Raw genomic sequence first — 14,256 nt, 5'->3', positions numbered from 1 at the left:
CCCCTGCCGCAACTTGAGGCCATTTCCTCTCATCCTATTGCTAGTTACTTAGGAGAAGGGACCGACACCCACCTCGCTACAACCTCCTTTCACGTAGTTGCAGAGAGCGATGAGGTCTCCCCTCAGCCTCCTTTTCTGCAGGCTAAACAACCCCAGTTCCCTCAGCCGCTCCTCATAAGACTTGCTCTCCAGACCCCTCACCAGCCTCGTTGCCCTTCTCTGGACACGCTCCAGCACCCAACATTATGGAAACAGGGGGAAAAAAAACCCCAAACCCCAGTCAAACTGATGTTATCCTCAGTAGGCGTAATGAATGCATTGTCTTTTGCAGAAGCTACTGGAGTGGTGGCAAGCAGGTGCTTCGACAAACTTTCATTTTAAAGCTGTTCCTCACAGTAAGGGTTGCATGGAAGAATTTTAAAATCAGGCGTGTGAGAAGGAGATGGCCGGGCATTATTCATTTTGGGTCAGATTGAACAATCCTAAAATAAGCCTAAGTACAGAAGGTAAAACCAGAAGATTTCTTCAAGGTCACCTTTCAGAGTTTATCTCAAATTGTTCCTTTGGCAAAGAGAGGTGTACGATTTTCTTCTTACAACATACTACAGAAAACTAGCTAAGCTTTACAATCTGAAAGCACAGACTTCTTCTAGGGGTCTCCAAGAGGCCAAAACATTCTCAGGAAGCCCATGTACCCCTGGCCTACCTCCAAAGCATTTGCTACTTATTGACACCCCCCCCGCCTAAAGCTGAAACTAGGCTGCAACAGATCTCAGGGCTTACTTACCTGCATGGCATTTATTTGTGAATTTCATCCCCCTCAAGGGAAGTTGGAGATAAAAACAGAAATAAAAATTGTCAAAATCCAAACAATATTAAGTATTTGACAGAATCCTCACAGGGACAAAAGAAGGGACAACAGGCTCTCTCATCACAAGAGAATTGGGTACAAGACATACAACAACAAAGTCAACTAATATTTTCAAACACTACAGCAGATATGACCCGATCTTTGAGTAATGATGGATGGTAGGTACAATTTCGGAAAGATTTAAAAAGTAATTTATTTTTGAGCCCAGGCTTTAGTTGATGAGTATGAGGCTTTTGCAGTATTTTTTTCTTCCTGTTATAAAGAAACTTGTGTTTTGCTTTGGCATTTTTTCAGCAGAAGGAAAGACAAAAATAACAGGACCAGTAACAGTAGTGGACACACCAGCAACAGCAATGGTAGCGTCTGCTCCACTTCCTGGAATGACGTATGAAGAAGCACAAAATATAATATCATTGGCCTCTAAAGACTGTAATGACTCTAGTTATTAATGCACCTCCATCCCAATGGTATTCTTGAGTATTTCTGAAACTTTAATGCCAAATCCCCGTGACTACGGGAGTACCACTTTCTACATACTACAAGTAAATGAAGTGACTAGCCCATGGTAACACTGGAAATCTCTACCAAGGAACCCAGCTCAACCCAGGAGACCTAGACTCAAGTTTTAACTATCAGACTACCCTTCCTTTTTTTACCTAAGAAAGGAGCTACAAGGATCCCAGAGATAAATACTTCAAAATGTCAAAAGCCATCACTAACGCTTTCTAGACACACACAGTTTCAGTCTGACCTTGAAGTAGGATCGTTGCAGAAGTTGTATGGAAGGTGCAGTTGGTTTTATATAAACTGAGTTATGGCTGCTCTGCAGAATAATTGTGAGTTCGTAATTGTCCCTCTTAGTCCCTAAATCTCTTGGTTGTACCCACGGAAAACTGAGAAGAAACAGCATGCTTCTCTCTTAAGTTCTCATCACATTTCCATTTTGGCAAGACATCCAGTCCAGATCTTTGTAAACTCACAAAGCAGGCCGGAAAAGCAGCACTTGGCACCCTACTTAAACTTTGCCATCTAAAAATGCAGAATTGCTTTAAATAGGATGGTATGCTTTGATTTGTCATAATGTTTATTATTGCATTTATTTTCTGCCTGCAGATATTATTAAAGAAGATGTTTGATCCCAATATATGTATAAAATCAAAGGAATGAAGAAAGGAAGTATGCCTAATTTAACTACTGTCCTGGTTCTTTCAGTAAATGATGGCTGAGCATACCAATATGAATAAGGATTTGTAACTAAATGTCACACTATAATTATGAAAGAGCAGGAAATTGAGATACAGACTCTGATTCTAATTGCTCCATGATAACCATACAAATGCATCTCACTCAGTATTCTTTCATGACCCTGGAGTTCAGGACTGTACTCTTTTGCCCTTCTTGTCTATTTATGAAGGAAAAACCTCTTGGCATCGAAATTATGGCTGTGGTGTTCTGTGATGCTGATCTTCTAACTGCTCCATTTAACTGAATAGGATTTACAAGTATATATCATTAATAAAACTCGTATCAGCCAGAAAGGAATCTAACTTATATAACCATTTGAACATATCAGTCCTTCACCCCTCTCCACACCAAAAAAAGAGCTAAAAATATTAATTCGCTCAGGAAACTGAGTATTTTCCTTGATCCACTGAGAACACACAGCACAGGCCAATTCCCTTTAATATCTCAGACACGTTTTAAACATATTCTGAGGGAAGCACAGCTAGAAGCTAGTGTTACATGTCTCCTGCAGCTCATCAGCTAGGCTTGTTCACAAGTCGACTTTTCAGCTAAAATACAATAAAAGAGTTTTAGGATAAAGTTCAATTGGTAGCAGTTCTGTCTGGGTTGTGGTTTTTTCCCCTCAAGTAAAATTGGAAAAAGATTATACTATTCATTTCCATAAATAACAGAACAGAAACAGGACTCTCAATTCAGTACTTCCTTTCCAGAATATGGACCAGTGCGCTCCGGGATGCTGGAGGACTAACCTTATATTAGTCTATGATTTCTATTTAGTTTTATTCCAATTGAATACTAACTTCTTCTCTAGTCATTATTTCTTCTTGTCCTTACTTTCAGTAAATTAAGCTTCAAGACTCCTAATAACACACCTAACCACAAGAGTGCAACGTGGTTATAACACAAATATGCTCTTTTCATTTGATAATGCTACCTATTCTTTCACTGCAAAGCCTGCAAAAATCCCTTTCATCCGTGCCCAGTGCTCTTTCAGAAGCTGTAAATCATGGTTAGAAGTTTAGAAGACAACAAGTATTTCATTTCCCTGGAGACCTTAAGTTACTCCATTACTGTGTCAGATTTATTAAACAATACTTCAGGGGAAAATGTGTAGCTTAGTAGAATAGGTTGTTCTGAAAATACAAAAATCCCTCTGTTTCTAACTTTTCTAGCTATGGAGAAACTAGTTGCATGTGACTCTCCACTCCATACTTCAAAGCCATGCTAGAAGTCAGACATATGCATGAAACCAGGCTGGCCACAGTTCTGGCTCGTGTTGCTCTCACTTCACAACAAGAAATTTCATGGAGGAATAGCAGGCATTTATGCAGTGAGTCTTTTTCCCTTGTGAAATTAAAAACTAACATGAACTTCCCCTCTTAATTGTTATTAGGATATCTATATAGTGGTGTAATTAATATAGTGAAGTCACACATCATTTTTTGTTACGTTCATTATTGTGACAGTGTGCTCCGCCCCCACCCCCCCAAACCTTTATGTCCCGTAACCCTGCTCAAGCGATAACCACCAGTGGCAGTCGTAATGGATGCATCTGGACACGATGGCTGCATCCGGCTCAAAGTGGATTCGGGAGACAGATAACAACACAACAGCCAAGGCTAATTTGAGCAATGTGCCCACCTAACCACACTGCTGGTCAGTGTCCGACTCAAGCCAAATTTGGAAGAAACTAGTATCTGTGGTCAGTATGTAAATATGACTATGAGTCAATCATCTTACCCCCATAAATAATGATCAGCCCAAGAGCCCTTTGAGCTCTCCTGCACGGCAGCGGGCTGCACAACAGGATCTCCCCTTGAGGAGGGATGCCTCTCAAGGTTACGCCTGCTGCAGAGATGCCTTACTCCTCGATATTGAGAGATTCCTTGCCGCAACAGATCCTTGGTAAGTGACTAATAGCTTGCTAAACTTTGTGAGCTTCGCTAAGATTATATCTTAGATTGATTTGGCACATATAATCCTTTAGACATAAATCGTTGACCAAGTCCGGGACTAAGTTTGGATCCAGACCCACCTAGACTCCTCTAAGGGAAGGAGTTTAGAACACAAGGGTGTCCTCTCTGAACCTCGTGACTCAACAGGAGGGTCTCCCTAACAGTTTTGTCTGACCCTGTCCTCTATGCAGTAAATAATTAAGTGTACCTTACCGTCGAATCTTGTTAAACCACTGTCGCATTTACTATCAAACTTTGTTAAATTGCTGGCTTATATCAATAAACATATTACTGCTTCTCTCTCATGAGTGAAGTGCATCACTCCAACCGTGACAATTACTGGTACTGCTTACTTTTTTATTACCTTACTGTCCAAAATCTTTAGTGACAATGCAAGATGCTACTGAGCTAACTAATCTGCGAACCTCCTTTTGGCAGAGACAAAAAGCTCTTTGTTACTTTACCGTCACAATCTTTATTTTGTTCGAAACCTGTAAACATAAACTGAAGTGTTATTACACATTTCAAGCAGAAAACTGAAGAGATGCTGCCCTAGTTTAACCTGATCTGTAACGTATACATCTCTAAAGGTGGCATTTGGGAATGGTGAAGCCTTCAAAAGAGCTCAAGGAGGTGGGTGCCCAGTTCCAATTAAAAAACAAAATATGTCATTCTTTTTAAACACAGAAACATAATTTGCTGCCAACGATACATTAATGAGTAAAGCAATACATTCAAATTACCTAAGTATCTCTTCTCTGATTCTAAGCAGTTGTCTGACAAAAATACATAGTTAAGATCTTTTTTTCCTATTCTCTATTTAAAGGCAAACTAAAACCACTGAAAAATCTGCTTTCCTTGCACTGACAAACGCGAATGGATTACACGCTTTGTCAGACTCTCAGAGACAACTTCTGCTTGGGAGCAGGTCTGCTTTGCTAGAAATCTCAGGAAAACATCCATCAAGTGGTATTTGCCCCTTTTGAGTTTCTGTGCTGGTGCCACTGTCTTACAAAATGAGATACCCAGACAACAGCAGTGCTAGTGCCAGAGCTCGCTGCCCATGCTGTCCTCCATAGAAACTGATGCCGACTCCAGGCTTCTGACAAGAGCCACCCTTTGGCTGGCTGAGGACCGGCCCCGGAGCCAAAGGCACCCTCTGCAACACCCCTGCTTCAGGCACGCCAACAGCTAATGCTTTCGGTTTCAACGAATCCCAACTGATCCACCCTAGCTGAGGAGCTGGCTTTCGGTGTTTTGCTGCCAAAACACATAGTATAATTTATAAACACAGCATATTTTTCTATTCCCTTATTACATTTAGAAGATGTTTCACATTTCAAAAGCAAGCAAATTTATTTATGTTTTACAGTTTCTAACTACCTGTGTTAATGACCCACTACCAGCACTGAATTTTTCTGTACTTTTTCTTTAATAGCATTTGTATTTCTCCCACTCCTGGTCACAAAGAAAAAAACCAACACAAAAAAAACCCCAAAACACTAAAGGGGTTTCAGCTCAGCACTCCTACCCTCCATTAAAAAATTAATAAAAATAATTAGTACATTTAATTAATAGACACAGGAGGCGCTCCAAACCCACAACAGAATTTTCACACAGCTTGTTCATCACATTCAAAATAACTCAGCAACTACCTAATTAATATCACTGGGTCATTACACCAACACTTTAGTTTGGCTGGGTACTGATGGCAACTGATCCGCAGGCTATCTGGATTTAAAAGAAATACAATAAAAATGCCTGACTTTTACTGTCTAAAAACCATGCACTGCGTTTTTGTTGGTGAGGTTGCTAAACCTAATGTATTTATGTTACTAAAAGATCATAATCTGACTGTAATTTGACATTTAAATAAGTATGTTTAAATTGTGCATCCATCTCAAAAACTATTCTACTTCTATCTTGCCCTCAGAAGTTTGCAAAACCCATACAGTAATCTGTCAAATTAATAATTAATTTTTTAATGAAAAAACATTTATGTTGCGATAGAGTACTCTAGCCCAACACACTATGTTTTGTATCTCACTAACGTGCACTAAATAAAAACTACCTAATACAAACACATGACAAAGGTTAGAGCCCACAGTTTCCAACCACTTCACTAAGATGTGCCTCTCCCTGCTCATTAGTGACAGTGCTAAGCAGACACCATACCACAGCATTACATTTTAAACATAAAGAGCATCTATTTAATAACTATTTTTCTATTTTTTATTAGGTATACACGAGCAAGTGGTACATCGTAAGAGTAATACTACTAACATCAGAACTTCACGTGCTCATTCCTTTCAGTTATATTAACACAAAGCTACACCAAGAACAGGCCCTTCTTTCTCAACATCCACTAATAGAAGAAAATTATAGGGCACGAGAGCCATTGCCACCATGTCAAAAGTCATTTTGTCAAGTCACGTATAATCTTTTTCACTTATAAACCTTGAGCAAGTACCAAAGCACGTATTACACCACATACATAGAATTAAGCACACTTAAAAAGCTTCTAACAGAGATGGTCTTAAGTTAGGTTTGAACAAATTGTGCCCTCTCTCTGAAAGTGTTTGGTTTTTTAAGAGTTGAACAATATTTAGATGGATGCTAAAGTACACTTTCCTATATCCACTTCTAATTCATTTTCTAGCAAATAAGACAAATACCTTCATTTCTGAAATACACTGGGTGAAATAACTATGCTTTACATGTACGCTGGATCACTGCTTTACAGATGAGGCTGAGGCATTAAATCCAAAATGGCTAAAGCTCCAGCCGAAGACAAATCTCTTCTAAAAATTATGGCGAGCTACTTTATTCAAAACTATTCAGCAAGCATTCAAGCAACAACATGATGGATGCGGCAGGCCAGTCTGGGTACACAGCTAATCAATATCGCACTCGTGAATAGTCACTGCGTAGTGTGGAGCCTGATATGGAGATGACACACACACGTGCTTAATATTCAGTACCATGAGCAGTCCCCGCGACTTCAGCCAGACCACTTGCTACAAATCCGAGCTACACACATACATCTTTGTAGAAAGATGCAGGGGCACCAGTTTTATGACACCTATCGCAAACAGTTAAGAAATTAGAAAAGACCTTGGATAGCTGTGCCTTTGTGAACTTTTAGAAAAGGCTACTATTTACCAGTCATGATTTACTGACAACACTAACCACACAAACCCAAGTATTTGGTTTTTCAACAGGCTATGGCACAACACAAGCATACAACTCACCCACATTAATGTGCATTACTTGAATAAATTCCCCACTGCTTATATCACTGAATATAAAGGTCGTCCTTATATATTTGAGTAATCAATACTTGGAATCAAATAAGTCATGTTTCACCAGGGAAAAGGAAAATGAATGAGATTAAATTAATGCTGTCACTTTCTATGAACCGGCAATGGTTTCCCGCTACAGAAACCACCAACGTCATTATTTTACAACAGGAAATCAACACTGTAGCATATTTTAAAAGTCTAATTTACTTAGAGTAATAAAAAGGCACCCTCAAGGCTCATCATGTATGTCATATTATGCTTAGGTTTAAACATTCCAGCTTAAGAACAGTTTGCAAAAATCTCAGCAAATCAAGTTGATTAATATTTTGCATTTGTATGCAGTAGTGCTCTCCACTCACCAAGTACTATATAAACATTATTTTATTAAATTTCAAAGCAATTGTGTTAGGTGGCATAATAAAATGTCTCTGTCTTACATTCTTTATCTCATCAATACAGCCTTTAAAACAGAAGCAAAAGTAGCAAATTAATGCAGTAAATTCACTTACAGAGAGAAGGTCAGAAATGAGGGAATTCCAGACTTCTAAAGCCATGCTAAGACTAGCAGGGCACAGAAACCTACATTCAAAAGCAGAAGCATCTACATAAGGTTTGCAGGTATCTTTTTATCTTCAATTGTATGGTTAGAGAAAAAGTTCAGGATATTTTTTAATTTTCTAGTACTCATCAGGGTTCATAGTGCTTTTTTGCAAGAACCCCATTTCACGGGGATGCTGCTGGAGGGCAACCAGCTCATTAGGGAAAAGATGGGAAGACAGAACAAGAACACAAGTAAAAAAATGAGTTGGAATAATAAATAAAAAAAATTGCAAACAATAAAAGAGATAACAGATCTTTGTCTCTTTCTCCTTACTAGCTCCATATTTTAATTAATACAGCGTTCCACTTTCTGGAATGTCTCCTTGCCTGCCAATTGGCTCCTAGCTCCTCTTAAAACTCACTCCTTAATACCCATTTCTCCAAGAAATTATTCCAATAGTATCTTATTTTCTATTCATAAATGCTTACTAAAATTATGGTAGATCAATACAATACAATTATTTTGTTAAATTATTATTAGATTGTCAGCTTCAGTAGAAAGTCAAAAAGACATATCCTCTCCTAGCAAATATTATTCTTTTCAACCACAGCAGCTACAAAACAGAAGCTATTGTAAATCAAGCCTTAACTAACAGGAGTCTCCTAAAAGTCTGGAGTTCCTAATGGTAGTTAAGAGACTTTCTCAATTTGCCATTAACCAACCCATCAACTGTATTTAACAACTGTGGCACTACACTTCAGAATTGCTATGTTTCAATGATACAGCTTGCTGCATACAGCCTCCTGACCAAGGAATAGTTTGTGATATTCGAGTCAAAGATGTGATGTTATCCCTCGTATTCGTGTAATTTGTCATTTTAGAGATTTTTGTAGGCTCTTGAAGAATAGGAACTTGCCTGATTCATTAGTTATCCCACCATAACAGCCGAAGAAAGAACTGAATTCTTTTCCAATTACACCTCTTCATATTTCAACGTATTCATTAAAATACTGAACGGAGCTTCTCTTGGAACATTTCCCCCTATAGTAATTCCCCACAGAATTCCTTATAAAGAGCCAAAGTGGGGCACAAGTGAATTGTAATATGGCTCTAGGACTGATGGTCTTAACCAAATAAAGGCTATAATCAGCGTCAGTATGTAGAACATCCACAGAATTTTTATTGCACTACAAATAGTCGCAGTAGTATTGATAACATTAACTTCCAGAAGAGAATAATTTTAAGATTTCCACGCAAAAAGCAGCATTTCATGTCATATTTTTATACTCATAAACACCTTCATTTTGATAACACATCTAGAAGCACATGCATTAACTCCCGGTTGACTTCAGTACGATACACGTGAGAATGTCAGATATACAGATCCCTTTCAAGTATTAGAGAAACGTAAGGAACTTGTTAGGAATGTAAATAAATATTGCTACAAAACTGCTTAAATATGTAAAGCTGACATAACACAGGTCTGAATCCTATATACAATGGACAGCATGTACCAATAGGCTCACAAATCTGTACGTCTGGGATTGTCTTGAATGATTTTTGGTGAAGCAAGCCATAGGTAAACTATCAAACCCATCATCTTAAAGAAAGCTTTACAAAGCGTCCAACAAACTGGCTACTAGCAAATACTATGGAAAATCACCTACTCTTGTTTTCAGGCTGGTCACATACTGAAAGAATGAAATAGCCCCCTGGTTTTATTCAAATTCAATTAGAATAACAAATTCTACCATAACAGTACTGGCTCATCCTCAGTGTGTAATCTGTTGTCTTCCTGTTTATGAAGGGGGCGAGATTGAAGATCTTTTTAAAAACATATATTGCTTCCCAATTATTTGCAATAGCTTATTTGGGCATGCCCAGAAATATGATCACTTCCAATCTGATGAGCTTACAAAAGTTTAAAGCTCCACATTAAACCAGTTGTATATCTTGAACGTGATCACTCGATCACTTCTGTATTCCGGTGCTTATAAAAAACATTGCATCAATAACATTTGATAATGTATTTTAATTGAAGAAGTTTAGAAGAATTCTATTTAGGTTTGAATGGAGAGGCCTATTGGAGAAAACAAACAAGCCCAAAAGTGAAAACAAAGAATGGATTCATTTGGAATTACTAAAAAGAATTTTGGTTGAAAAGTCTTAAATCCTGGAAGTGGGCCACAGCTTAATATAGCAATCAGAAAAGCAACTTGTCAAAAATGTTTAGATGTCAGTATCTAACTCTAGAGTTTTATGTACTTCAGTGGTATGCAAATACTAAGAGACTCTGAAAATCAAGCCTCTTATCTCAATATCTTAACATGACTTAAGATGACAACTTACAACCACCCACATCTAACCATTTTGTGCTGGGTCCTAACCCAGTATAAAGACATCAACTTTTTTTGGTGAAATTGTGTCAACTTATACTGCGGCTCTATCCTTCCAACTTTTTCTTCTAACTGAATGACTCAAAACCAACAGTGACAGCTAGGCAAATCCTAAATTTTTTGCAGCCAGACCCACCACCAAACAAATAAATCAAAGAGCAAATATTAATAAGATAAACACCTTTGTGTTTAAAGACGATGTGTATACTGCAACGTGTCTCTCTACGTTACTACTCAGAATAGAAACGGTCACCATTCTTCAAAGGGCAATGTAGATCTTTCTGTTTTAAAAGCATCTCATTTGCTCTGGATAATGAGCCAAGAGTAGAAAGATTATGTGTCATATCACATCTCCATCTTAATTACTTTTTTATCAAGTATAATGTCATTTAGGCATTATGATCTTAGCTGTTCCAGAAGCTGCTACAAATCTTTATAATAATATACTGGACAAAACTTTTCCATCACTGTTAATTCAGTGCTTTATAAAAAAAAGGAGGAAAACACAGGTGAGGCCAAGTGCAACATGTTAGGGAAGTTTATTTAGGGAAAATGGTTCTGCCAGTTAATTTGTTTCCAACAGGTCCAGGGAATGAACAAGTCTAAACACTATGATTTCTGATAAAATGCGATTGTTTTTTTTTGAAGCTTGTTGACCCACATTTCTTCACCCATGAGTTGACTTTCTGTAACCAGTTAATAGCATTTTTCAGTACTGGTTAGAAAGGCCCTTTTCTGTGCAGTTAATCTGTTGCATCCTAGCTCCCAGTAATTTCGGGAACTATGTTCACGCACATATTGCTGCTACAACCCTCCATACTCTCTGGCTATTTTGTTTTCTACCAAATAAAATGGAACAGATGTTTTATCCTATAAGTAGATACGCAAACAGGTTTAAAAAGCACAATACAATGGTTAAATAGAATTATCATAGACATAATTCAGATAATTCAGATATATTCACAGAACGATCATACACAAAACATGTGAAACAGGAACATAATTCAAGCAGTTTATCTGTAACCATTGCTAAATTTGCATCAAAGGAGGGACCAGAACTGAAGATGGTACACACTGGCAGGCACATGTCTCAAACCCACTTCCACACAAGTCTGCATAAATGTTCACTATATGTACCTACATGGGTGGATGGAGAAAGAGGGGTCAGAAAACAGCAGGTAAAAGAGAGGGTGAGAATTACTCCTGCTTCAAAGCATGTCACTGCCATAACAGAGTATCACAACAGAGTACAAACTCAGAGCTCTACCTGTGATCAAGTACAAATCTCACGTACGTTTCGAGTCTCTCCAAATCCTGTGGAGTTAGCAGGACTTTTCCTGTTCATGGACTAGGCCCTGCACTGTCCCACGTCACAGCCAAAGGAAATGCAGGAGCCACAACTTACCAAGACCTTGCATAATCCTATTATAAAATTGTTCTGAACACACCGTGAGTTGACCTTGGTTATTGCTATTAATCAAGGCGGTGCAACAGTGCACTGCACCGTGAGAGAAAGGATCAAGTTACACTCATGTCTCAAGTCAAACTTCCTTTATTTGAAGCATATTATTCTGGCACACACAAAATGGGATCATAATTATATCAGCAATGGTCTTTTTGGTAACTGCCTGGGGTAGGCAGCAGTCATTTAAAGTATCTAGAAAACCAGATGGGTCTGCCCGTGGTGCTGGAATTCTTCTGTAGCTGTAGAAATCACTTCCATTTCATAACTGACCATACAAAGTCCAAATGCAGTGTAAAGAGTATTTTTCTGTTAAATGGCAAACACATTTAGAAATAACACTACAAAATGCATACCGCTCTTCCCCTTCCAAGAAAACCACTTTTTTATTTCCAAGTAATTGTACTGAATACATTTACTTTCTATTTCTAGAATAATAATACCTCGCTGAAGACATTCAGTATTTGTCTGACTTACCAGAACGATGGTGGTGATGTTCTTCTAGGAAATCCATGTCAAGCATTAGGTCATCTTCATCCAACTCACAGGAACCCAAGTTATTCAAAACATCCTAATATATTAAAAAAAAAAAAAAGAAAAACAAAAAGAAGCATTTAGACAGATGTGTTAACCAAACTGCTGTACACAAAATAATAAGCAATCAGATCTGGGAAATACGTTTAAGTAGGAGCTACAGAAAATTTTTCTGCTAACATTGGACCAGTGAGAAATTGTATGAAACAGCTGTCCGAGTAGAAATGTATTTGTCACCATTCTCTGTTTTTAAGCGATGTTTCACCAAGAACCAATTTATAAAAAAAAAAAAAAAAAGAAACCAAACCACAGAGGTACAAGTAATATCATCTATATAACTCTACTTTTTTTGTACTTTTCAAGGATGGTTTTGTGTCTTTCCAACTTTACTCATAACTTTTTATGAAGCATAAAAATGTTATTTTTAGCACAACATAAAAGTATCAGTACTTGTTTTTCATTAAATTTTGGAATTCTAAGCACTGCCTGCCCTTACCAATATACGCTGAAGAGAGATTTACTGTTCTATTTATCCAAGGGATAAAAGAGACGCAAATTTAGGATAAGCAGGAAATTCGGGCACAACTGACCAAGTCATGAATTTTTAAGTATTAAGGTGGGTGGTAAAGGCTTACATGGACAGAGAAGAAAGCCTGACTGTGAAGTGGAGCTGGTTAGGTCCCCATTCCCTTTTTGTGATTCATTTTGTTTGCCAAGTTTTAACCACAGACAGATAAGGCAGGTTTATACAATGCATCCTCTGGGAATTCAAAAGGCGGGGGGGGCCTACAATCAAAAGAGAGCAAAATAGTATCTTTTTGCACTACATTTTTCCCTACAGGATTAGCTTCTCGGAAGATAAAATGACTAGTTATGCCTCAGGTAAACATCTTTACTCTGTAAACTCTGGGTACAGCAATATCACTATTTAGGCTTCATTTGGGGTCATGAAATGGCGTTCAGCCCAGCCTTTGCAAAGCCCTGCCTGGCCAACCAGCGCCTGCAGCCAGACACAGGAATGACAATCAGTCTCGGAAGAGATGCACTGCCGATGGGGGACAGAGCCACACGCAGGGAGCCATGGCTGAAGAAAGCCTCTCCCCTCTGCCATCCAGGGAGAAACAGCAGCAGGGAGAAGGCAACGCACACCAGGACAGTTCACTTCTTTCTTGTTCCCCGTTCCTCTGCTCACCACAGGCAACTTTGGAAAATGAGGCGATGAGGCAACTGTCTTCTCTAGGCCCTACCAACCTAAAGTTGCTATACTCAATGTATTAAGAGATTCATTCTCCATTTTTTTTCCCATGTATATTTTATTCTATGGTCATTTCTTTTGACCTGATAATATGATTTTCTCCACAGTCACCAACATTTAATCAAAGATAACTCATGCATTCTCCAGCTGGCATTTTGTTTGCAAATCTACAAGTGATATTGCAAAAGGCTTAAGTCTTCAGTCCATTCACAGGCAAAAAAAGTCAGTAGATCCTGCATGAGGTGCTGGTACCCCATACACCTCACATGCTCCCAACACAAATGTAACCCAGAGAACACGGGAATTCAGTGCGAAGTATTTTCCCCCCCATAATAGATGCCAATTCCTTTTCACACAACTTACATTTATTCAACCCTTTTGAGTAATTATTTCTTCAAATTCTGTTTTCTACTCTTTCACAAACACCACGCAGGCAACACAAGGACTTTCTTGCATTCTTTCCCTGACTTACCACCAGCACAAGAAAACTTCTTTTGAGATACAGAACCCGCTGCTAATGCTGTTACTATATTTACAGATGCCAAGCACAGAAAGTGACAATTGTCAAGTGCAGAGACCTCCAACACAAGCAGTGAGCAGTGTTGTACAGAAGAAAATTACACATCACCTGAACATTACAGTGACATCAAACACACAACATCTTATTCCCTCTTATCTTAACTCAAAGGGCTGCT

The 14,256-nt window shown here is 38.4% G+C and overlaps 1 protein-coding gene across 3 annotated transcripts in view; it reads right to left on the bottom strand.

The window, feature by feature from the left end:
* Window positions 1-14,256, bottom strand: part of CCSER1 (coiled-coil serine rich protein 1) — a 687,005-nt gene that overhangs the window by 612,626 nt on the left and 60,123 nt on the right. For all 3 annotated transcript variants that reach the window (XM_009273535.1, XM_009273534.1, XM_019470564.1), the window contains exon 3: window positions 12,250-12,343. In XM_009273535.1, coding sequence (XP_009271810.1) covers window positions 12,250-12,343 — 94 coding nt within the window. The remainder of the gene's footprint in view (window positions 1-12,249; window positions 12,344-14,256) is intronic.

The sequence above is a fragment of the Aptenodytes forsteri genome, unplaced genomic scaffold, assembly GCF_000699145.1.
Source record: "Aptenodytes forsteri isolate BGI_AS27 unplaced genomic scaffold, ASM69914v1 Scaffold93, whole genome shotgun sequence".
Classification (NCBI taxonomy): Eukaryota; Metazoa; Chordata; class Aves; order Sphenisciformes; family Spheniscidae; genus Aptenodytes; species Aptenodytes forsteri.
The sequence above is the reverse complement of the archived record's forward strand: the minus strand, read 5'-3'. Positions and strand labels throughout refer to the sequence as shown.